Source organism: Galeopterus variegatus, unplaced genomic scaffold, assembly GCF_000696425.1.
Source record: "Galeopterus variegatus unplaced genomic scaffold, G_variegatus-3.0.2 Scaffold85, whole genome shotgun sequence".
Lineage (NCBI taxonomy): Eukaryota > Metazoa > Chordata > Mammalia > Dermoptera > Cynocephalidae > Galeopterus > Galeopterus variegatus.
In genome coordinates, this window is record NW_007726196.1 from 437 (window position 1) to 27,100 (window position 26,664).

The 26,664-nt window shown below is 38.1% G+C and overlaps 1 protein-coding gene across 8 annotated transcripts in view; it reads right to left on the reverse strand.

The window, feature by feature from the left end:
- Window positions 1-4,413: 4,413 nt before the first annotated feature.
- MYB (v-myb avian myeloblastosis viral oncogene homolog) overlaps window positions 4,414-26,664 on the reverse strand; it is a 34,342-nt gene continuing 12,091 nt past the window's right edge. The window contains exons 7-16 of one of the 8 annotated variants that reach the window (XM_008580252.1): window positions 26,537-26,617; window positions 26,008-26,103; window positions 24,491-24,745; window positions 23,230-23,589; window positions 21,412-21,554; window positions 19,920-20,034; window positions 19,708-19,833; window positions 19,031-19,141; window positions 17,741-17,848; window positions 4,414-5,730 (exon numbers count right to left, since the gene is read on the reverse strand). In XM_008580252.1, coding sequence (XP_008578474.1) covers window positions 5,614-5,730; window positions 17,741-17,848; window positions 19,031-19,141; window positions 19,708-19,833; window positions 19,920-20,034; window positions 21,412-21,554; window positions 23,230-23,589; window positions 24,491-24,745; window positions 26,008-26,103; window positions 26,537-26,617 — 1,512 coding nt within the window. In that variant the 3' untranslated portion in view covers window positions 4,414-5,613. Of the gene's footprint in view, window positions 5,731-17,740; window positions 17,849-19,030; window positions 19,142-19,707; window positions 19,834-19,919; window positions 20,035-21,411; window positions 21,555-23,229; window positions 23,590-24,490; window positions 24,746-25,998; window positions 26,104-26,536; window positions 26,618-26,664 lie in introns of all 8 variants that reach the window. The other 7 variants (XM_008580256.1, XM_008580246.1, XM_008580268.1 and 4 more) reach the window with 7 other exon arrangements.

The following is a 26,664-nucleotide window of genomic DNA, read 5'->3' on the forward strand; positions in this document are numbered from 1 at the left end:
TCTCTCTCCCAGAAACCTTCCCTCTCTCTCCTTTCTTCCCTAGCACAGAGTGAGCATGTAACAAATACTGTGTCACTATTAATAACATCATTACTGACCATGGAGAAAAGCAGACACATTTAAGATATGTTTTGAAGGTACAATATTCAGGTCTTTCTGAGCACTTGAGTGTAGGGAAGGGGATAAGGTAAAGTGAAAAAATCAAGGGTGACCTTTACATTTTTGGCTTGAGAAATTAAGAAATTACTAAGATAATGAGGGCTCATTACTGGAAATGAGAAAAATAGAAGCATTTGAGTGGCTATGAGTTCTATGTTGTTCATACTAAATTTAAGATGCTTATGTAGGGAAGCTGTTAACGTGGAATAGACGCTAGGAATGTGGAATTCCAGAGAGGGGTCAGGGCTGAAGATAGGGATGGTGTTTAAGGCATCCCTTAGGAAGAACGATGGAAGGAGCAGGAGGAAAGGCCACTGGGAGGCCACGCGGAGGAGCAGCAAACAGAGGGGACCAGTGAGGAAGGAGGACACCAGGAGAGTCGTGCCTGAAGCTGAGGGAGGAAAGTGGTTCCATAAAGTGGGAGCATCCATTCTGTTCAAGGCTGCCAATAGGTGAAGTAAAATGAGGCCAAGGAAGCGACCACAGGGTTTGGCAACCTGGAGGTCACAGGTGATACTGGCAAGGGCCAGCGTGCAGGAGTGGGCTGGGGAGGTGGGGGCAACGTGAGGAAGCGGTGGCCACCCCTGGGTCCCCTGGAGCAGTAGTGCTGAGGAGCAGACAAACGGGGCGAGATGATGGGGAGGTGGGATAACGGTGTTACTTTTCCTGCTGGGAGATGTTGACCATGTTAATGTGGTGGGAATGATCCAGGAGCAAGGAAGACACTGATGATGGCAGAGAGGGAGAGTGCGAGGACGCAAAGGGAGGGTTGCAAGGCCAAGTCCACGCCTGCAGCTGGAGTGCTCGTCTGTGCTAACGTGAGCGAGTGAAGCGGGGTCCGCAGGACACATGCAGGTCGTGGCTGCTGGTGTGGGGAGGTGGGTGTGGCTGCCAGAGGCCTCCACTTTCTCATTCAGGTAGGAGTCAAGGTTACCCTCTGGGAGCTGGGCACAGATGGGATGGAGAGGCTTGAGAGGAAGCAGTGTGGAATTGTTGTCCGGAGAATGGGAAATAGAACATACTGGAGAATATACTCAGGTGGTAGAACTGGCTGAGTGCCCATTTGCAATTTGTCATCATGAATTTAAAGACAAGTCATTATATTTGGGTGTTTTTCTCTAGTAAATCTCAGACACCACCCCTCACTCTGCTGTCCCCTCCACCTCCTGCCTTCATGTTGGCCTGGCTTTATCTGCCATTCCTGCCTTGATGTCAGTTCTGTGAGAAACCTGTCATGCTCCTCCAGGTCTAGATCTCCTGCTCTCCTATGGCCTCCGTTATCTCTATTTGGACCACGTTGTTAATAAACCACTTAACCATCTGTACCTCCCACCCATTAGAACATAAGCTGACAAAGGGCAGGGATTTTTATCTATGTTGTTCTGAGCTCTAACCAACTCCAAACACAGCACCTGGCACACAATAGATGTTCAAAATATACTAGTGGATTAAAGAAATATGGTCCATGAGGCAAATAAACAATCTTTTCAATTTCCACATTAGCATCAAGATTATTTGCACTGAGTATTAATTAAATATAATTCTTACCCATTTATTACCAAAACACTAGTAAGTTCCATAAGATTTATCATTCAGCTTTCTTTTGCTATGGGAAGCAAGGCTAATATGTATAATTGTATACAAGTAAACTTCATTTTAAAAAAGAGGTTGCATTTTTGCTGACCTCCTCTTCTCAACTCTACCCTCTTAAAATGGTGAATAAAGAATAATTTATTTTATACTCATAATAACAATGGCTAAAAGTAGAGAAACAAGCCCCAAACTTGCAAGAATTTTAAGTGCAGTGTAATGAACCTGCACATCACATTTTATGTACTAGTTTTTTCGGGTTAGAAACCAACAAGTTTAAGGAAAATACGTACCATATTTCCTACATACATATGTACAAGAAAAAGAAAGATATCTTTAAATATATGCTAGAATAATTAGGAATATTTTGAGAAGATATAGTTTAAAGTTAGTTTTAATACAGAAAATAGATTTAACACACCATCGGGGAAATGGACCTCAGCAGTATTCACTTCTCCAATGTTGGGTAAATGGACATGGTTTTTCACTGACTGACCCTAAGTTATTAAGGAGACTTATCTAATCAACAGGCATTGCAACATTTTACAGAGATGCAAGAATGTATTTACTACCTCACGTAATCTTCACATACCCAACAAACTTGAGATGTATTTTTGTCTCCAACATAAGTAAAACGAAGCTTACAGAAATTAAGTAAAACTCATACAAAGTCACAGAACTGATAAAGGGCAGAATCTGAATTCAAACCGAGGTTGGTCAGGCTCGAAAACTGATTTTCTTTCAATAAAGCAATGCAACGAGCCCCTTATTAGAAGCCCCTGATGATATCTAAGGTCCCTTCCAGTTCTAATATTGTATAATTTCTTAAGAAACAGGGAAATTCTTCCCTGGACATCTCTCATCCATAAGTCCCATCTAGAGGCAGGGAGACCAGTCTTCTCAGTGTCCTTCCTGATAGACGTACATGTGTAGATGCAAGGTCTATGCAGAGTGACTCAAAAGGACAACCTTTTGATTGAGTAGTAAATAATGCTGCTCCCATTTATTTTACTACCTGAATTCCTGCTGTAGAGAGCAGGATGATAAAAAAAATGATCAGGACAAATAAATGTTTTAGAGATGCTTGTTTGTGAAATTATATTATATGAGTGTATTTGCATATAAAATCTAAATTTCCACTCCTTTTTATTAGTTTAGTATTTCAGTCTCCAGTTATTGCATTATATATTTGTTGGAAAAGTAAATATATATATTGCAGTTCCATATAATGTTCAGTTCACTCTTGCCATTAATTTTTTTTAATAATTATAATTTGACCCATAATTGTAACTCTGCAATTGGCAATAAACATTAACAGCCAGATGAACATATGACACATGACATGGTATGCACCACTTAATTATGGAAGGCATATGTAATAACAAATACTTGTATAGCACTTAACCAAAGTTCCATCATTGTAGGAATGAACTCATTTCCCAAATAAAGAAAAAATGCACAGGGAGGTTAGTGACTTGTCCAAGGTCAAATTGCTAGTAAGTGGCAGAGTCAGCCCCTGGAACAAACTCTGGGAGGGCATGAATGTAAAAAGCTTCCTCACACTAGGATGACGTGTTATCATCCATCAGAAGGACAATCAAAGAATACAAAACAGCCTTAAAGACTAGTGATTAGTTGTGACAAATCTTTGGCTCCTGGAACACCAAGTGCATTGTGCATATGAGAACTCAAAGTCTGAGTTGGAACACAGTGACTATAGGAAATTAAAAGGAATTAATGTTAAAGGGATATTATAGCACAACAAAAAGAACATTGAGCTGAGAGATGGAGACAGTGGAGATTCATCTGTAACACCGGGGAGTGGAACTGAATGGACGACTCTGAGATATCCTAGGTGACTGACTGACTGGTTCACATCGGGTACTCTCTTGCCCTCTGGTTGGTTCTGCCAGTGAGGACCCCTGGGCAGAGATGGGAGGAGCAGGGGAAGCCGAGTTTGGGATTACCCTTGGCTCTCTCCCTGTGAGGTCTCCTTGGGTGGCAGTGCCCTTGCCAAAGGTTACTTCTTTTCAGGGCTCCTGCTTCCCACAACTCTCCCCTTCTAGGTGGCAGTGTCCTTCAGTCCTGCTCCCCGTGCACACACTTCCCTGTCGATCTCCTTTGCCCTGCCTACATCCATGTGAATGAACTCTCCTCTCATTACCCCAACTCAAATGCTGCTGGAACTCTGACTGATACATTCTGGAAGATTCCTCTCAGTTGTCATTGTGATTATTTTGTAAACTATTTAACTTGGTTTCCTTGTTTTTCTTCTTCCATAGTAATGATTCTTGGCTTCTTCACATGAAGTTCAGATGGTGTGACAAGTATTAAGAGAAGAAAGTGCTTTGAGTTTGCTTCATTTTCTTTTTTCCTTTTTTTCTGTCTTTTTAAGTGTCTGGCAACGGATCGCAACCCTCAGTGTCGCCCCCGTACCGGACCGGGACCGGCAACGGGATCGCAACCCTCGGTGCTGCTCCCGCACCTCGCTCAGCCAGTGAGCGGGAACCGGTCTGTATGTGGGATCCGAACCCTCGGTGGGAGCGCCACCACGCTCCCAAGCGGCGCACTGAAGCAGTGCGCCACCGGGCCGGCCCCGAGTTTGCTTCATTTTCTTAAAAGTATAACTATTGTCCACAATCACAAGTAAGAGAGAAGTCAAAAGTAAGTAAAATAAGGGCACAGCTTTATTTTGCTACAAGGCAGTAAGTACACTGTCATATCAAAAGTTCAGTGCTGGCCATCTTGCACCAAATGTTCTTAAGGCAGCAACTGGCTATCCACAGCAGTCTCTGTCACCCGAGCTGCAAACATAGGATCTGGGTGGCAGTTCTGAGACTACACACTCAGAAACCATGGGGAATGCTGAGTGAACTCAGAACTCCTGAATTAAAGATCAGGCTGAACTTGGAACAAAACACCGGACATCAACAACAAAGATCTCCCAAAACAAGAAGTGCAATGCATGCTTTTATAAAACAACAGTAACAAAAAAAAAAAAAAAAAAAAAAGACAACACACATACAACAACAAATGCAAAATCTCCCAAATAAGTTTTCCAATGTATTACAAAAGGAAAAAAGAAGTATATATATAAAAATAAAAAAAGTCTGAAATACTAGTGCATAGTAAATTACCTAAAACCAAGTTTCTTTTCTCTCCATCCAAGCTCTACTGCCCCTCTGATACTAGCAGCATCTCTACAGGCTAAGACCATAGCAGCAAAACACAGTTCTCATTTGGCATTTACAAAATTAAATTACTGAATAAAAATATAATTTTTTATAAAACTATTTCATACAGTAATAATTTTTAAAGCAAGCTAACAAAAAAACTCATAAAATGGTTTAGTACAATAAATGTACCCCCAATGTTATTAACCATAAATGAGCATTTACAATCCTGATTCATTGCTTCATGGTATTTAGCCAACATTTATAGTAATGCTTTTACTGATTTTTTAAAAATCTATGCATACGTTTAGTGATTGAGAAAAGTGAAATACTGGAGTACCTTTTTTGTGTGTGTAAAATTTCAAAAAACTCATCATAGGAAAAAATACTGATCTGCTGGATCCTCTAAAATACAGATAAATCATTTTATGTTTTTTAAAAAATCTGCATTAAGATATTAACAACTTGCTACAATTCATTACCTAATAATTTAGGTAAGACTGTTATTTATTTATTTTTAAAAATCCTTTAAGATTTCACCCAACTCAATGCACTTGGTGCGGCTCTCAACTGTTGTACCACAACAAAAATAGCTTCTTCTCCCATTCATGAAAAGTTTCATGTTGAGGAATGATAGATCCCAAGTCAACTTGAAGTGTTCTGAAAACCATAATGCTTTTCTGGAAACGTTTCACATGACCAGAGTTCGGGCTGAGAATGCATTCACATATTTACGAGTCTGACCCGAAGCCGTCATCTGATCGTCAGTCTTTCCACAGGATGCAGGTTCCCAGGCACCGCTACAAGGCTAATGAGGAAAAAGAGGTCAACAGCAAGGTCAGACCAGGAAGCACATACTGTAATCCACAAAGGAACCCCCAATCCCAGCAGGGCCAGCATAGGACATTTTGAGCACCCAATGGCAAGTGGTTGATACCAGGAAGCCTTTGTCAGATAGAATCTTAACTCCCAAACACCCAGAAATCCCGAATTCTTAAGAGATATTAATTATCAGAAGTTGTTTATCATTAGGAGGGAAAACCCACTCCAGACAGTTGCATAAGATACAACCACATCTTCATACTTTCATGTCTTTTTTCTACAAGGGTATTTTTTTTTTTTTTTGTCTTTTTCGTGACTGGTAAGGGGATCACAACCCTTGGCTTGGTGTCGCCCGCACCGCGCGCAGCCAGTGAGTGCACCGGCCATCCCTATATAGGATCTGAACCCGCAGCGGGAGCATCGCTGTGCTCCCAGCGCCGCACTCTCCCAAGTGTGCCAGGGGGCCGGCCCTCTACAAGGGTATTTTACAGAAGTTGGAGAGAGGAATGAGCATAACTTTCCAGATACCTGACATGACCTTTTTACTCACTAAGCCAACTGGTGAGTGCTTGAGTTGCATGAGCAAAGAAGCTCACACAGGAGCTGGAATTGATCAACACCTGCTAAACACAGCATATATGTTCCCACCAATTAGTGTAGAAATATCTGTTTATCAGCATAGCTTAATTTTTAAAGACACACTCAAGGATATAAGATAAAAACAATATCTAAGAATTAGCATCTAGATGCCAGGGACAGTGCTGAGCACACACATTATCTCATTTAAGTAGCACAACCACCCTGGGAAATGGGTGCATCCTCTCTTTAGTCAGGCTAGGAAATGGAGACTCAGAGAGTGGAGGTAACTTGTCCCAGGCCACCCTGCAGGCAAGTGGTAATGTGGCTTTGAACTTTGGTCTGTCTTCTGCACAGGCCAGTGCCCACCATGCCTCCGTGTAGCCTCACACTAAAATATATACTATTTATGCCCCACTTAGTTCCTGAAAGGATTTAAGATGTTACAAAATAAACACAATACAACAGGGTTTCAAAAGTGCAGAAAGCAGGATCACAGGGAAACAAATGTGGGAAAAATAAATAATATGAAGCGGGGCGAGATTTGCACACAAAACGTTGGCCATGAAGAACAGTGGCCCAGCTGGAAGCAGACCTCCAGCTTGACTCTGAGCTCTCTAGTGGTGAACTGCAGAGAGGGAATCAGAAATACCAGCAGATACAAGACCTGGTGCCCGAAAGCTCAAAATGAAACCATTGGCTTAGGAAACACACAATTATTCCTGATATTGACATCTAAGACGGGTTAGTTTCCATGGGACAAAAGAAGAATACGAAAGGCCTTTGTTCTCCGGAGCCTAAAGTATCCTTTAAGAGACAAAACGAACACATGAGAAACAGCAGTCATAATAACAGACAGTGTGTGCAGGTTTGTGGTGCCACGCCCCGGTGAAGATGGGATGGGACACCAAGGAATCGCCAGGGATAGGTGGAAAAGCAGGAGTATAATCCAGGTGGAGAAACAGCAGAAGGATTCAGGAAGCTGAGATTTGTACATCGCTGGTGGGAAGGTCTGGGAGGGAGAGAGAAAGGGGACAGTGGGTTAAATGACAACAGGTAACAAGCCCTCACTATGTGCCACCCATGTTCTGAGTGTTTCATGTGTTGCATCTCATTTAATTCTCACACAAAACACCTGTGGCACAGGTATGAGTCATTGCACCTATTTTACAGACCAGGCAATTTGAAAGGAGAATTTAGGCAATACTCTCAAGGTCACCCAGCTATGAAATGATGGAACAAGAATTTGAACCCTGGCCATGTGATATGAAAGCCCACACCCCTAAAGAGTATAAGATGCTGCTTCCGTTAGAGTTCTTGTCAGGAGCAATGCAAGTAACGTGGTGGGAAATTGTGGGGTCAGGTCACCAGGACCTTGGAATCTAGGAAGGAGTATTGAGATAGCACGTGACAGCAAAGAGATGTGATAATTCTGAATGAACGTTTTATTGTTACGGTAGTGAAGTTTCCTCACCTACTGGCTGGAACAGTTTCAGTGACGTAAGACTTGCGGTGCTGTGTTCTAACTTTAAACTTTCCTAGGACACAAAATGGGTTCCTTAGCTTGTGCCATCTCCTCGCCCATGTAAACGGCACTGTCCAAATACACAAATGTTTACTCTCAAAGCTCAGAGTCTTGACATGTAACTTGAAATACTACATAGCAAGATGAATTATACTAATATTACCCCAGGGACTGTGTATCACAAAAATGACAAGACAAAGAGGACGGACAGGTATTCTGAGTTGACTTCTGACACTAAGTCACATTTAATGTTTTCCTAAACAAAATCACCAGGGTAGTTATAGCATTCTTTGAAACAGTTCTAAATAAATGATGTTTCCCTAGACTTAAGAATATGGATTACATACACATATTTCTCTGATGTGTATCTGTCCATCCAAATTCCATATTTTAGTTTAATTGGTTGCTTACATGTTAATGCTAACATTTTCCAGGGCAGCACTGAAACACTAAATTGACACAAGAAACCAATTAAAAATAAAGTTTAATGTTATCTTTTCCGTTATTGAGCATGCGTTTGTAGTCACTGCAGCAATGTGACATATAATGACTTCGATCTGAGAGTGAATATCTCAATAAGGTGGATATCTAACACCAAATGTGATGCAGTGCTTGGAAGCAAGCATTACACAGAGCAAAGAGCCTGGCTCTTAAAGAACTAGTGACAAAAAAGGAGGCAGAAGGAAATATCTTAGTATTCCAATATCTTGTATGTGAATGTAAAATTTACATAAAAATGCATAAAAAGAAAAAAACTGTATCTTGAAACTAATGGAGAAGAAAGAGGAATGAAAGTGAGAATGGAGATAAAAGTGACAAGAAAGAAAGATTGTTTCTGTTTTTCTCTGGTTATGAATTTTTCTACTTGGCTGGGCTTCAATTAATATAGAATTAATTTTCCAAACAAGTAAATTAAAGTACTATGTTAAAACAATCTACGCTTGCTTTTCCTATGCTTCCTGGTCCAGTTCTGATCCTCTGTGACATAGTACTTAGGTTGACTCAGAACTCCAAAAGTCTGCTCAGGAGACTCTAATACTAAGTATTATCAGCTTCATATATTTTCAACTTAAAATTTGTCTGTGTTCTTGTTAGATTCCACCCACATAGCTTACCACTTTATTCATATTTGGCTCTTCTTCCAGGACCAGATATTTAAAACAAGATCAATATAAAGGAGGTAGTATATAGTATTAGTACCTTAATTAGTATTACTACCTTAATTAGTATTAGTATTTTAATTCATATTTTGAGAGAACTTTTCAAATAATCAGCTTCTCCAAAGTCAAAGGGGAATTTTCCAAGAAACAAATCAAATTGACTGAAATCTTCGAATTCCAGAAAGTACAGTGTTTCAAGGGCTCAGAGCCTAGGGTGGGCAAGACAACTCAAAAACACCTAATTCTCCCAGTACAGACAAAGACCAGGATGCACTAACCACTGTGGAAAAGAACCCCCATGTGTAGGAACAAAACGGCCAGTGGGCGTGAGCGGGGCAGCTCCTTTTCTGCACCAGAAACGCACAGAGCAAGCACATCTTACAACAATAAATGAAACATACTGGTCACAGCAGACACATACCTATGGCATGAAAGTAAAGGAAGATCAGAAGGTTGAGGACTCGGGAAAAAAAAAGAAATGCTCCCTTTCTCCCTTCTTACCTTGAAGCCCTGGGCCCTACGCCAACTTTTCAAGCAGACAGAATAGTTTTGACAAAGGAGGATTAAGTGTCTTTGTGCTGGAAGAATATTTTTTAACACTGTCATATATATCTTTGTGCATCCTCCTTGCTCCCTGTCCCTAAATTTTAGTTTCATTTACACTAAAGAACTGATAAGAATTATGGATTTCTGCAAATGAATTCTTGTTACATTACTAAGCCCTGGTGCTATGCAGACATGTCACTCTATCCTAATTCACTTCAGCATTAATAATCCTGCCCGCACATCCTCCTCCTGTTGCTGGGGAGCCACCTTGCTTATCCTGTAATGTGCCTTTAATTGCCCCTGGGCAGAAGTGAACTACAAACAGTCTGTCAAAGCTTTAACTAGGATATCCTGTTAAAGCACTTTAAATAAATACTCCGATTCTTTGTAGAAAACAGAAGAAATAAAATGAGAAAAGGCCATGTCCACAGGTGGTTTTCTGTCAGAATTAGACTATCTTCACATTTTCATTTAGAATATGAATAGTTTTTTTCATCATGCTGAACAATTACTATTATTATTATATTCACATAGAAACTTGACACAATATCTGCTCACGTCAAAAGCCTTGGCAAACTGTGTTTTACAAATTACAAACCTAATAAAAAACTTGTATAAATCGTAAGTAAAAGTAATTCTGTAAAACCAAAGCAACTCGTGAGATGGTATTCTGTTTTTATTTTGTTTTAAAATAATAACCAGGTATAAATAGTGCCCAAAAGAGTAAGAAATAATAAATCTCTGGTTATTCTATTACTCATCTGAAGAAAATACTTACTTTCGACTAAAATTCTAAAAGTCAGAATTCCTTCCCAAAGAGACATCTTTTTAAAATGTGTGGTTATAAAAGATAATGTAGTAACCTTCAGTAGTATCTTAAAAGTCAGAGATGAACTTGAGCTGGAATGCTGCTAAGGTAAGGTTAATGGTTACCAAATTTTTCTCAAGAGTGAATGCCTTCCTATGTCAGCACAAAATCAATTAAATGCCTCCAAGTTCAGCGTTGCTAATTTTCCATAGAAAAGAACCTTAAAAGTTAGGGGATTAAAGGTCCAGAAGGTGACTGGAATTTCCTAACTCACCTGTGTCTCCACTTCCCAAGCCTAAATTAACACTTGCTAATGTGGATGGACTTCTCTCAAATTTGGAGTTTGTCCCAGATGTCTCTAGAAGTCTCTTTATCTTACATGTTTATAGACTTACCAATAGTTTATATATCACATAGCCTAGGGTCTCATAATTTTTTGGAAGAATAGCTCTTTCCTTAGTCATATATTAGTTCCAGACTATTAAAATTAAGACAAAAGCCATATTGCTCTAAAGCAATTCTATCTTTGCTGGCCCGCCCAAGGAAGAGTCTATCTCAGAGTGTTTATTCTAAAGTGTCACCAAACAAAACAAGTGAAAAATCCACATCTTGCAATGTCTAGGGCAGGATGGTCTGACTTTGCACTCAATAGAGCTTCCCCTTTATTTAGCTTTTCACGGTTCAACCCAAAAGCTGTACACAGAAAACTTGCTTAAATTATAACATCTATTGAAAGCAGGTCATGGAAATATTACTGACGGCTGATGTTTTGCCAGGGTCAGTGGAAAAATGTGACCAAAAGGGAGAACTAAATGCGTGTGGAGACATCCAGGGGAGCAGGTCAACAATAGCACACCAGATAAAGCAATGTCCGGAAAGTTCTCTATCTTTTCCCATGTCTGTTTCCATGTCCAAGTGTCAACATGAGCAGAAGAAAAAGAGAGAACCGGCAAATCAGTTGTATCATTTCCACAATACCAAGAGGTCTGACTACTTTTGTTTCAAGGAAGTATTTGAATCAGCTCTCTCTTTTGGTGACCCACTGACACAGTTCTACAGGAGCAGAACAGGGAATAGCATGCTAGAGAAAATAACACACCACAGTGCAAGAAAACCTGGCCTTTGGTGAAACCTCCTTGTCTGCGTTTTTAAGGACAGAGACTGCGTTCGGCCTCTAACTAATATATACCACCAGCCATACATCGGCGAGTGTAGTGCCATCCTGAAAGCAATATTATATCCTTCTATCTTCATAGCAACCTTGTGTGATGAGTGGAAGATGTGCTATGGTCCTCAATTTATAGACAAGAGCAATTTAATTCATTTAATGAATTAAACTCATGCAAACAGAATATGGTGAAGTCCAGATTACACCCAGGTTTTGTTGCCCGCATGCTAGTTTATTATATTTCTCAGTGACACCTATCATGCAAAAAGGGTTTGCTCTATTTTTTGAAAAATATACAATTTCATAAACAAATCATACAAAGATAAGAGCAACCCAAAAAACACTGAACAAAAAGTCCAAGGGAAAAAGTGAGTTTCAATTTCTAACAATAATGTTTTAAAATTCTATAATGCTCTGCAAATGTATTTAAGTAATAATGGCTTGAGAAATTCACTTAAACTCATTCTTTTAAAAAAGTAAGACCATGACAAGCAAAGTCAGGAAATTAAAATTTAAGGCTGTCATTCTGTGGTTACAAAAAAGAGGAAAGTGAGTGAGAAAAAAGCATATAAACACATCTTTTACCCTTGAGTTTTAAATAGGAATAAAAGGAAATTATAATTTAAGAGAAAGACACAGAAGTTCTGAATGCTTATAACTTAAGTATGGTTTTGTAGCTACTAATAAAAATGTTTACCTTAAGAAATGTTTTATTAGCATAATGCGTTTATTTCAAAATGTAAAGCAAATTAAAAGCATACTGAGGAAAACCAGCAGCTCTTTTCTCTTTGCTGAGGAGGGAGCCCTGTGTGTGCATGTTGGCTTTGGTTTCTCTTAGGGTAACTTTATTTATTTATTTGGCAGCTGGCCGGTACAGGAATCCAAACCCTTGACCTTGGTCTTCTAACACCATGATCTAACCAACTGAGCTAACCGGCCAGCCCTCTTGGGGTGGAATGCTAGAATCCAGCAGCATTGCACAGCGAATCTGTCTTTCCTGAGCCAAACTGCAAACTTTCTATGCTGAATTCTTTCACTGTTTCCTCATTTGTGATCATTTTATTAAGATTCTAGACTCCGTCTTCTACCCAACACAATGCAGGAAAAAGGCTGAGTGCTGACCGTGACACAATGTGAAAATCTCATGTATTCTGAGCCACGTGAACGAAACAAATATAAAAAATTCCTCACAACATTTTAATTATAAGACTACCCTGTTTGCTTTTACAATTAAAAATTAAAGCAATTAAAAAAATAAGGAAATTAACCCAACAATCATAAGATTATGCAACTGCTACAAATTTCTTTTGGAAAAAGATCGAGTATAAGTAACAAACAAATATAACATGATTGTGTATAATGGCTTATAAAAGTCTCTATTTAAGCATCATTAATTATAGATTAGGGGATATATGTGGAGTTCTGAATTATTAAAATTCATTGTGTCACAATTGTAACCCACGTAGCAATGGGCATACTTAGCTTTCTGATTTTGGTCTCTACATACCATTTCCCACTAAAAGGATTCAGAGCACCACAAGGAAATGGCTGGTTCCAGGAAGAGAGTAAAGAAATGTGGCTATTAAATGAAAGCAACATAAATTAAATAAAATTGAAATTTCTGTTCCTCAGTAGCATTAGCCATATTTCAAATGCTCAATAGCCATGTATGATTTGTGGCTATCATCTTGGACAGCAGCGTATTGGACATTTACATCACTGCAGAAGCTCTATTAGACAGCACTGGTCCAGATATTAAGAGAGATTTAAGGGACTTAATAACCAAATGCAATATGTGACATTATTTCAATTTTGTTGGAACAAACAGATAATAAAAAGATCCTTTTTTGTATTAATAGGAAAATTTAAATATACTCAAGGAATTAGAACATTAAAAAATTATTGCTAATAATAATGTGTGATAACAGTATTTATTAGGTTATATACAAAAATGTCTATTTTTAGAGATACATGATTCTGTAAATTGGGAAGTCCACAATTGGGTAACTGCATCTGGTGAGGGCCTCAGGCTGCTTCCATTCATGGCAGAAACTGGAAGGGGAGCTGGTGCATGTGCAGAGGTCACATGGTGAGAAAGGAAGTTGGAGGGGGAGGTGCCAGGCTCTTTTTAACAAGGAGCTCTAGCTCCTTTTTAATTTTATTTTGTTAAAAATAAAATGCTATACCGTCTGGAATTTACTTTAAAGGACTTCATAAAAGATAGATGAAGTTGATATGGCAAAATGGAGAAATAGTATATTTTCTGTATTTGTATGTATGTTTAAAATTATCAAAACAAAATATTAAACTCAAAGTTTCTTCCATTTCTAATTTTAAAATAACAAATGTAATTTACACATATTTATGTATAAGTATGTGCATTTACATGTACATTAGAAGAAAATCCAGAGAGGCCCAGGATATGGGCCTCAGAAACAATAAATGCTCTAAAATGTTATTGCCATCATCAAGTCAGAAACTGAAATGACAGAACACAGAATTGCACAGTTACTACGGTCTTCCATGAACTGTTCTTGCACCTAAGTAAAGTTATTTAGATAATCAGATGGTGCTATAGTTTGGATGTTTGTCCCCTACAAAACTTCTGTTGAAATTTGATCCCCAAAGCGTTATTGTGGGAAGGTGGGGCCTAGTGGGAAGCATTTGGGTCATGGGGGTGGGTGCCTCATGAATAGATTAATGCCCTCCCTCAGGGGTGGATGCCTTCCAGCTCTCTCAGTTCTCCCAAAAGCTCCTTTTTAAAAAGTGCCTGGCACCTCCCCTCCTTCTCTCTTGCTTCCTCTCTTGCCATGTGACCTCTATGCATTCATCAGCTCCCCTTCCAATTTCTGCCATGAATGGAAGCAGCCCTGGGCCCAGACCAGATGCAGTTGCCCAATCTTGGACTTTCCAGCCTACAGAGTCGTGAGCCAATAAACCTCTTTTCTTTATAAATTACCCAGTCTCAGGTATTCTTTTATAGCAACACAAAACAAAGACAAATGCATAGACAATTAATTGCACTATACAAGTGGCAAATATTTTCATTTTAGAATTACTCAAATTTAAAAATTTTTGAGAATCATATTTTGTTGTTTTAATTAAAAGCACCTATGACAAACATCTAGATGGTGGCTAAAATCCCATTTAATATTTGATTTATTATAAGTACAAATTATAAAAGTTATAGATTATACAAAGTATTCTTAAGTCAAATAGTCAGATCATTTAATAAATGCACAGTATGTTCAATAATACCACGTGTGAGAAATCTGCTTGATGTGTCAAATAGGATTACCAATGGAATATATGAAATGGCTTTATGTTTTAAACAAATAAACTTACCAAACTGAAGAAAAACATATATAAATATTGTTGAATCAGGATTATATGAAATATAGGCAGTGTATGTTAAATATTTAGAATCACTTGATGCATTTTCCAACATTTATCACAAAAGTTTGAAATGTTTTAGAAATCACATATTTCTATCGTATCAGAAGCTAGATTTCCAAGACAAAAATGAAGGAAATACTTGGTGGATAGCATTCATTCATTTAGTATTTCTTAAAATGAATTGGTTATCTATTACAGCAGGTTATTAAAATACATTCAATCAGTGTGAACCAGTAAACTATATAGTATAGATAGAAACACTGACTCTAAAATGACCTTTTAAGTCTCAATTATTCGGTTTGGTGGAATTGACAAAAATCACCTTCACCATGTGATCTACACACATGACTTAATCTCAGTAAACAAACGTTAGAATCTGCAGAGTGCCAAATATGAGTCACTGATATGCTGGAAAATACAGATAAACAAAGTAAAGCTACCACTTCATTTTGAGTTTCAAAGACAGCTAATATTTCCATTAAGTAAAATACAAATAGGTAGATAAAATTCTTTTTTTTTAATGTAATAGCATTAGAAACTTTATGGTAATAAATTGAACAATGTATTTTTCATAAATACCAACATTATTGACAACTCTTATATAACATATATTGTATTGGCAGCATGTTCAGCTCTAAATGGTTTTGGCTAAACATTATTTGGTTAGGCCAAAATCTATTGGGATTTGATTTTAGGAAATAACCAGGGGTTTTCAACTTATGTAATGATAAGTGTCCTATATATATTTACAAGCTTGCACTTTGAAAGTTAGAATGCATTTTTTCTATACTACTATAGATACAGCTCGGTCCCAGGCTAGATTACAGAATATACATAAAACTTAATCTAACTTAATTAAAGTACTAATAGCAGCAGTCAAATTCTGTGCTCTGGGAACCAAAGGCCAAGTAACTTAGGAGAGAAAAGGAAAAGAAAAACAAAGAAAGGGTATCCCTTCTGGACTCAGGATCAGCTCTAAGCAAAAGTCTGAAATAGTTGCCCTTTGCCTTGACATCTTTCTTTTTTTTTTTTTTTTGTCTTTTGTCTTTTTTTTCCGTGTCCGGCAACGGATCGCAACCCTCAGTGTTGCCCCCGTACCGGACCTGACATCTTTCTAATCCCCTTTCTGTGTCCCTTTTACACCTGGGTGGAATTGTCTTCCTCATCTCCCAATTCTTTGTGATATTCTGAATCTTCTCCATATGGGGTCTACCCAAGCCTGACTGACTCAGGACTTATCCAGATTCACTACAAACACTGACTTTCCCTATCCCACACTCCAGTCCACAGCCATCTCCCAAAACAATGAGTGTCAGATAGAGGCCATGAGGGCAGCAATGTGAATTAATAAATAAAATGTGCCTACAACCTTTCTAGCTATATTTGTGTTAAAATAATACTAACTATCATGAATACTTAAAAAGGGGAATTTTTAAGATTCTCACAATTTGGAGCCAGAAGGTGTATCACCATGATGGGAAAGTCCTTTAAGGGCACAAGCAAGGCTACAAGACAACCATCCTTGTAGTGGATTGACTTACATCCCCCAAAACTCATTAAAGCTTGAATTGTGTTCCCCAAGTTTTATGTATTAGAAACTTGGTGCCCACTTTGACTGTTAAGAGGGTGGGAAATCCTATTATTAATTGAAAGGTGGAGCCTCGATGAGACAATTGGATTGTAGGACGATGCCGTAGTCAATGAATTAAAAATGGTGGTTGTGGTGTGGTTCTGAGGGCTTTAAAAGAAAAGGAGAGTTTGTCTTTCTCTCTCTCTGCTCTTTCTGCTTCCACCATCTTGCAAGTGAGACCCCCTGGGTCACTGTTGCCACCACCAGATGGATTTTGGACTTCCCAGCCTCAGAAACTGTAAGCAATAAATTTCATTTTCTTTATAAATCACCCAGTTCTGTGTATTTTGTTATAAGCAATAGAAACGGACTAATACAATCCTATTATGGTGCCTTTAAACTTACATCAGCAAATACAACTTCCATTTCTGAATTCAAGTTCTCCACCTGCTCCAGTGTTTATGAAGTTTCCCTCTGAGTAGCACAGGGGGGAGAGTTAGTGCAGGTGGCTGGGTACTGGGCTATTTAATGTTGGGAACTGCTTTAAATAATTTGGGGGAGTGAATTTGCATTTCTGTTTACATTTGGCTCGGGTTTAATCTGGAAATTTTGTTGTATTTCATCAACACACACCCATTTCAGGGTTACAAGGGAAATCTCTTTTGATATTAAAACCTGACAGCAGATGGTCAACTACAGATTCGCCACACAACACTGACAGTTGACTTTTTTATTCTGATAGTCAAATACAGTGCAATTCTTTTCTGTCTAGCTCATTCCAAACTTCATTTAAAAATCTAAACAGTCTCTGAGCTTTGATTGCTTAGTGATAGAGCATAAAAAATAAAAGTTTTGGAACAAAAAGTAAACTATATAGATAAACTTTTATAAGATATTTAAAAGCAGAAGGAGGGGATATTGACACGTGTAATGTGGGATCTTAATCTCAGTCACAGTAAAAAATGTTTCACTTCATCATGCTTTAAGAACCTGCTCCCTATACCAGCCAGCCACCAAACCAAACAAAATAAAACAAAACAAAAAAAGCCAAAAGATAACCTCCTCTCACAAAAATTTCCAGCATTTCTCGTATCAGTAGCAATAAGAAATTATAGGACTTTTTTTAAGAGGCAAGAAACTGTTTAAAAGCATCTCTCTCCTATGTTTAAAATGTGAAAGAATATCACACAAGATGACAGTTTTTCAGTGAACAAATTGTAAGATACCAATGTTGGAATAGTAATTACCTGCAAGGGACTCGCCAGGGACCTGTTTTTAGGTACTGTAAATGCTTTGAGAACATTGTCTTCATCTTCTGATACAGGCGTCATTAAAACGGAACTTGTAAGAATATTCTAAAGGGAAAGAGAATCATTTGAAATTTAAATGAGGTTGGATAATCTGAGCGTCAATATAATTCTATCACAGGAGAAAGTAGATTACTATAAGATGATACACATTAGCATGAAAAATGCAGGTATCTGCCAGAAATTCTTTTCCCTATGAGCTAAAAGGGGGACTCAACTATAAATTAACCTTAATCCCATTGTGGCAAATGTCACCAAAACAAAAAGCTTCAAGAGTCCTACATAGTTTTAGGCATGTGGTAGGCACTCAGAAAATATCTGGTAAATGAATTAATAAATACATGCTTTTAAAAATAAAAGATTTACTAAGCTCTGGAGAGAGAACTCTATTTCATATACTGGCACAGAACTATTTTAGAGCTACAAATTAATGGCAGTATAGTACAATGGTGAAAAGTATGAAATTTAGAACCAGATTTTCTGAGTTCTAACACAGCACCACCACTTATTAGGTACATAATCTTGAGCAAATGACTAAGCCTCCCGGTGCCTCGGATTCCCAGTTGGTATAATAGAGATGATATTGTTGCCAACCTTACAGGTTTGTTGTGAGGATTAAAATGAATTAATTCATCTAAAGCCCTTAGAATAGTACTTTCCTCTTAGTACATACTGATGAAGCATTAGCAATTGTTATTAGCTCTGATTCTCCATAGGACATAAGGGCAACCATCCACAAATTATGAACATTAAAAATGGTGATAACCAAAGCAATGCAATATTGGGCACAACACTGGGCACCTACTATAGATGCTGTGGTTGGTACCATGCTAGATGCTACATAAAACCAAACAGGAGACAATTTAACGAGAAGGAAATACTACATTTAGAAGACAGATAAATTAAAGGAAAATGTAAAAATTAACATTCTGTTTTTATAGAAATATTCATGCTACAGATTTTTCAAGTGGCAAGGACACTCAAATCATGAGAAAACAAATAATAAGGCAGTCTTCAATGGGACGGAATCTGTTTCCAATACACAAACAGAAATTTCAACTCTATATTCTACATTAATAATTAACAAAAACCATGTGAGAGAGACTATTTAGAAATAAGATGCAGTAAGGAGTATGTGCTGAAACCTCAGTAGCCCCACATGCCACACATAGGATTTTGTGAGGCACCAACATCATGTGACAACTTGGCGACTTGTGTGCATGGACTTACTGGGGTATCTGCCACAGGTGACGCCTGTGTGAACAGTTGAGTATTCAGACTGTCCCCTTCCCAGTGGTTTGAGCAGAAGAAGTTCCCCGCTTTATCAGTTGGTGATTCCACCTAAAAGCAAACCAGAAGTGCTTTGTGATTTGTTTCTAGAACTAGAATTTCCCATGAAACATTTATGCTCAAGAGTTAAATTTCTGGCCAGTCTCTCAAACACTTATCCTTACATGAAAATAAATTCAAGAGGCACTGTATCTAACCTGTTGGAAGTGCCTCTAGCCAACATGCTAAAACTTTGATGCTTGCAGGTTAGATTCCCTTTCTTTTATACTATGAATTAAAAATACTACTATTTTAATTTAAATTCCAATTACCCACAATATCTGCAAATGAAACGTCTATCAATCATCTATCTATAATCAGTGATAAAAAAAATGCAGTAAAAAGCTGCTTCTCTCTCTCTCCTTTATCCTCTCTAGCATGCTTGCCATCCAAACATGAAGTAGATAGAAATGGTTCAGCTTCCCAAATGAAAAGGCTGGATGCCTACAACCTGGGAATATCTTCTAATTGCATCTTGTATGAAAAGTGGTTTACCCAGAGCCAATGCCAAACACATCAAGCTGCATACAAGGAAGGAGGAATCACAGCTTGTTCCTCCCAGAGGATCTCGTATTTACCTCTTGTTTGATTTTCTTCAGTAAGGGTGGTCCATTTTCTTGAAATTCAGCAACAATTCCAGATTCATCAGATTCTTGTTTGATCACATCCTGTAGGTCTTCTACTAGATGAGAGGGTGGCTGAGGCTAAAGGGAAGAGTATCTTTACATCAGAAAAAAATTCCTGTCTGTACTAATAAACCAACTAAACCCAAGAACTTTTAAAAACTTACTAGCATCTTCAAGGGACCATATTTAATTTCTTGAGCTGCAAGTGCATGTTTGAATGGTGTAGGAGTTCTTGGAGAGCTTTCTAAGATTGACCTTTTAATAGCTGGAGTTCTAAAACTTTAAAAAGAAAACAAGCACTGGCTCAATATAAAAGAACATATGCACCCTACATTGTTTTACCTGTTAAATTTAATATTTTTCCACTGAATAAAACAAGCTCTGTTATTGATATGGAATTGGGTATCCTGCTTAATCATATTATGTGTTAAGAAAAAGATAATATGTATATCACATATTTTCAAATATTTTAAACTATTATACCTCTAACACTAAGAGCATTAAAAACTTTCCTTAATGGTTCTGAAGACACATGTAGCAACCCTAGTTCTACATAATCACCAAAAGCATTGTAAAGATCTGAGGTTATTTACCAATCAATTTTATCTATTCATTAAAACAGGGCCCACACTAGAAAACATATGTTAACCTTTTAAAACTTACTTTTTTTTATTTCAAAAAAAAAATTTTTTTTTTTTTTTTGTCTTTTTTCGTGTCCGGCAACGGATCACAACCCTCAGTGTCACACCCGTACCGGACCGGGACCGGCAACAGGATCACAACCCTCGGTGTTGCGCCCGCACCTCGCTCAGCCAGTGAGTGGGAACCGGTCTGTATGTGGGATCCGAACCCTTGGCGGGAGCGCCGCCACACTCCCAAGCGGCGCACTGTAGCAGTGCGCCACGGGGCCGGCCCCTCAAAAATTTTTTACAAGCCAACAGCACCCTGTATTTGCAGGTGGTCTTCCATCCAAGTATTAACTAGGCCCAGTGTTACTTAGCTTCTGAGATCAGGCAAGATCAGGCACGTTCAGGATGGTACAGGGGTAGACGAAATTTATTTTTTGTACTTAGAAATAATATGAGTACATTTTTTTCAAAGCTTTCTTATAATTCACACTGACTTTCTCTTCCATTTCTTTGAACTGGTTAAGCCTTTATTGAATAAAAATGACTGCATAATCATCCCTTGGCTTCTAATTATATACTATTCCTGGTGATGTCAGAAGAGGTCCTATCCATACATAAAATTTAAAAAGAAAAAGTAAGATTAAAAAATATGAATTAAGTAAAGAACCATACTCATTCTTATTCTGAAGCTTATAATCAGAGAGGAAAGGAGGTAGAAAATCTTGTTTCCAGTGAGAAGAAAAGACCTTACTGAATGAACAAATTGAAGGGAAAAATTATATGGAAACTACATTTGCATATAGAAAATTTTGGAGTGAAATACAAAAGGTAATTTAGTTTATCCTCCCACCTTCTACCTGTAGGTGATTGTAACATGCCCATGACAGGCATATTCAATAATTACATACAAGTGGTCAGTAAAATTATGTACATACAAGTAAGTGGATCAGACATTTGGGGACTATATTCCATTAATTAAATATAAGTAAAGAAGATAAATAATTTTCTTCTCGAACTGAGGACTTACATGGTATTTTCCTTTTGCATTTTCACAGTCTGGTCTCTATGAAATGGTGTTGTAACAGTCAATTTGTGACCATTGAGAGGGCTGGACGTTAAAGAAGGTATTTCCAAGTCTAAGTTTTCATGGTTACTGGAAGTGTTTAAGAACTAAATATGGGGAGAAAGAATAAAAATTACTTAAAAATTACTTAAACAGTGATTCTTTTTAGCCCAATTTAAAAATCACACCATGATAACAAGCAAGTATGTTTTACTGACCCACTATATAAAATAATAAAGATATTAAGTCATGTAGTGTTGAATAAGGTAATTATTTTATTTACCCAAGATTACCCAAGTTGGGCACCCAAGATTTGGAGTGTGATTTCGAAGAAATAAAATCTAGGATCAATGCTGAAAAACTTGCAAAATCCTAAGAAAATGTTCTCTATAAATGACACTTGCCATTAAAGTAAATGAGAAGTGCCTTTATTAACATTAAAAAAGGTTAAAGTGATTTTTTGGGAAAACAATTAGTGTTTTTCTTTCATATTCTGTTTTTTCTTTAGGTATCTATGAACCAAATTATTATTAGAGAAGATTTACATTTTATGGAAAATTCTTGAATAATGATCTGTGTCTGGCAGAATTCTAAAGTTTGGGAAAATGATAGGTGTTCCTCAAACAATTTCAAGGTAAAATAAGTTTGGGAAAGACAACATATCATAATCTCCTCCTGGAAATTCACAATGTACATTAGCATATTAATAACTCTGAGAGATCCTGCAGTAAAGAAACCAATTTTTAACTTTGATTTAGTGTTTCCCAAACTTATACACATATATATTTAGATTTTTTTCTAGAAAATCTATTGAAGTTTTATAGAACTAATATTCTGTATAACAGTTTGAAAAATACAGGCAAAAAAAAGGTAATTAGTTTTTGTGGGGACATCATTTGTTCATATGTAAAGCTGTTCTTAAACTCACCAGACATAATTAGAAAAATGTTTTTTGTTTTTTTTTTTGTCTTTTTTCGTGACCGGTAAGGGGATTGCAACCCTTGGTGTGGTGTCTTCCGCACCGCGCTCAGCCAGTGAGCGCACCGGCCAGTCCTATATAGGATCCGAACCCGCGGTGGGAGCGTCGCTGCACTCCCAGCGCCGCACTCTCCCGAGTGCACCACGGGGTCGGCCCTGGAAAAATGTTTTTAAGTGCCAAATTATCTATTAATTTCAAGTATATAAAATAAGATACTCATTGGAAAAAGCGCACTAGTAAAATATTATGGCAAAACTCAAAAGAGCCAATGTTGAGAAGTTAAAATTTAAGAAAGTTATTTTCCTTAGACATTGTTCCTCTTCCTAAACATTTCCACTTAAAGATGGATTGGAACCTTTAAATTTTCTAGCTTTATATTTCCTAGATGCAACCCAAATGTGATATAAACATAATTTGGTTCGCTCCACCTCTGGGTCAGTGAATCACATAATAATACATGAACAAAGTGGCAGAAAATATGTTAAAATATTAAAAGGGAAGGATCACATGGTAGAAGAGTAAGGGACAGAAATGTTAAACTTGAGTGTTGAAGGAAATAAAAGTACATCTCATGCAACTATCTTCCAAATCACCAAAAAAGTAAAAGAGAGAGAATTACGACAAAATCACCAGTCAGTCTGCAGACAGTCTAAACTCTGGGAGGCAATATGACTTAACAATGATGGAGTGAAATCAGTGAGGCAACAGCAATTAGTCATTTGCTCTGAAGGATTAGTTTCTAGATTATGAAGGCTCAGTGTCTGTTGAAAATTAGTAAGAGCTGTGCAGAAATTGTGCTCTACCTTCGAGGGAGAGAAGGGTAGGCTTTTGACAGGGGAACGCTTGGGAGTTGAACTGCTGGCGTCAGCAAATATGGAGCTAGAGTCTCCTGTCGCTAAGGGGCTGGCCTGGCCCCGCTTTTTTCGGAGGATGACCAGTGGAATTGTGCTGTGCCTCGCAGGAGGTGAGGCCTTGGGTGGGTCAGGTGAACCCTCACTCAACAAGCGTTTGTTCACCCTCGGGCTAGGCTCTCCTGCAGGTCTATTCACATTGCCCCCTCTTTGCTGAAGCTTGAGGGCTTTGCCTGTGTGATGTTGGCTACGTGAAAGGTCTGCTTCTTCAAAGAATTCAAAACTGCTGAGATCACACCGTGATGAAGAATCCTGAAACAATGTGGGAGGCACAGGACTTTGAGACAGTGTGTGCCATCATCACCTGAAACACAGCACTGAGAAAGAGATGCTAAATGCAAACAAAACACCTGGCCCATCTGGACTTCTTGAGAAACAGCTTCAGGATGAACAGTCGTTCTGTTACTTTGCATTAGAGGGGTGCACCATGCTGCCGCAAGGCTGGTCCTACACATGTGCCGCAGGAACCTTCCAGCACTCTATTATTTGCATGCAATGTAATGCAAAAGCCTTTTCCAGATGGCATGTTATGGCACTAGTCATCCCCTGTCCCACGGGAATGTAATACATGCTTTTTAACCAACCGGGAAACCAAGGAAATGAACTGAGTGTCTGCTAAGGAGGTACTGGACTCAAATTAGTTTCACTAAAGATGATTTATCTCAGTGAATCAAAGGGATTGTTTGTTAATCAATAATCGGAATTTTGTAGAGAAAGCCATGTACCACCAATGAACTATCACTTCAAATACACTGAAAGATTGTTTGAATCTCCAAGTAGACATCATTCTTAATGTGCTATCCGAAAGCAAAGCAAAATTCTAGAGAAGCACAAAGAAGTAATTGAAGTAAAAAAAAAAAGTTAAAAGCAACTCAGACATCATTCCCATAACCTGAGCTCTGCTTTGCAAGTCATCAACTTCACTATTTTAACAAATACGCCTTTTGAAGGCAAAGTGTGAAAAACTACCTTTTATCTAGGTAGCCTACGAAATCAACATCTTCGAAAAAACATATATGCTAAGACTAAAATCTTACTTTTACATGAATATATGCTAATAACATATTTGCTACAGAAAATGGCAATGATTTAAGAAATGGGTTTTCTAATTCCTCTTCCAGAAACATTAAGTTGCTTTAACAATTCTACTTACAGAATCTATAAATTGGAGAGTTTCTGCAAATTCTAAGAGGTTCTTAACATTATCCAGAATGGTGCCCTGGTGGACGATCATGCACCTTGCTGGTGAGGCGCTTTCTTCAGGTAGGGAGCCAGGATCCACTGGTAGAGATGGAGTGGAGTGGTGTTCTCCCAAACAGGAAACAGGTGCACTGTCTCCATGAGGTCTGGTGTGGTCGGCAATGGTGGTGCTGTGCCACCCGGGGTAGCTGCATGAGTGGTTCTGTGTCTGAGGAAGGGGGTGTGTAGAAATAAAGAAAGAGTGGGGAGATGAAAGGGAGAAGGAACTTAGCAATGATGTTGCACAAGGTATCAGATGCTGTTGGAGGAAAGATAAAAGTAATTGCATCATCCAAAACTTACCCTATGAAACAGTTGTCAAGATGTTTCCTTTTATCAATGCAAGACCCTGCTTTTTAATAGTGCTATAATTTGTACCTACATGATTACCTTAATTGTTATCATTTTGTTAAAACTTCCACTGATGGGACTATGTCACAAAGTACAATTCTCATACTGGGTGTCTTAAAAATCCAATTTAATATAATTTGCAAATCGCCCATAAATGTTGGCTGTGAGTTAAGAATTGTCCTGTTTGCATTCTGATCTACAAAAAGACTAGAGGATTCAAGAGTGAGAGTTGCTTTTATCTGACATATTCTTGTTCCTTCTATCCCTTTCTAATGCTATAGATTGCACAGATGACAAATCAACGTGGTTAGGAAAGCAGAAGAGCAAATTAACAGAAGTCTCCTTACAGCATGACCACACAACAGGAGAAGTTACAAAACATTAACTAAAGTTAAAAAGCGGTCAAACTAGCATATGCAGATAATCATTTTATTATTTAACAAAAAAGAAATTTACCCCTAAGAATACCTACTGGGTATCACTTCTCTTTTATTCTCTTTGTTGGTTAACTACATATGTTACAAAGTATAAGCTGCTTTGCCAGTTTGCTACCCAGTCACTTAAAAAAGACAATTCAGTAATGGCCAGCACAACTTTCATGCATGCAAACAGGAGTGGCTATTGTTAACGAAGAGGTTTTATATGCATCTTTTTTACATTTATAAATTGAACATGCATTATGTTTGAAATGATAAAATATGAAAATATAGGTTGAGAAAATAATAGAACAAGGAAAAACGCAAATGAATAGGCAACATATAGTATTATAAAAAATGCAGATTTTCACTCATTTTATCTTTGCTAGTCTTTGAATTGATTACAGTCCTTCTGGAGGAAAAAACCTGATGACCATCACAAGTGGCTATTGTGTTTCAATTGCAATACAAAAAGACAACTTCCAGCTTAGTCAACAGACATTTGGTGTCATATATTCTGATACCAACTGCATTTTGTTTTTTGGGTTGAAACATCATTAATGGGTATGTAAAGCCTTGATTAGTGTAATATTTAGAAGACAAGGAGTAAAGTTGCTACCCCCCCCCCCCATTAAGCACACGATGACATTCTTACTGGTAGCGCCTGCTGTCCTTTTAGCTCATTCTCAGTAGACATTAGGAGCAACTCTAATTCCTTTATTCGCTTTTCTTTCTCAGGATCTTCATCATTATAGTGTCTCTGAAATTACAAGTTAAGGGCAGAAAAGAAAACGTCTGACTGGAAGCTGTAAATACAATGATTGTAGCCTGTAGTCAGGAGGTACCACACACGGTCCAAAGAGCCTCAGTGTGAAACCAACGCCATTGAATGGGGCCACTGCAGCAATCCTTGTGAATGTTATTTCAGTCCTAAGGGAGGGATGTAAATCTGAGGCTAGAATAGATACTGACTGATGACCTGTTTCATCTTATAACATTAGAGAAACAGAAAATTCCAGAGCACTCTAGAAGCCAAGATTGGTAGACTGCTGGCCAGAACTCCTCTCCACATTCCCTTTTCTCTTTATTTCAGTTGGTAGAGGTGAAAATACGTGTTCAGATGTAAGAAATAAAGCATTTCTCAAAAGCGGTGCCTTGAACAGCTACCAAGTTTCTTTATAAAACGATCTTACCTGAATGGCTGCAGCAGCTGGTTGAGGGACATTGACTATATTTACATGTAACGCTACAGGATACGGAACATGACTGGAGACCTAGATGAAAAGGCAAAACAAAGGCTGCTTCGTTCACGGTTACACAT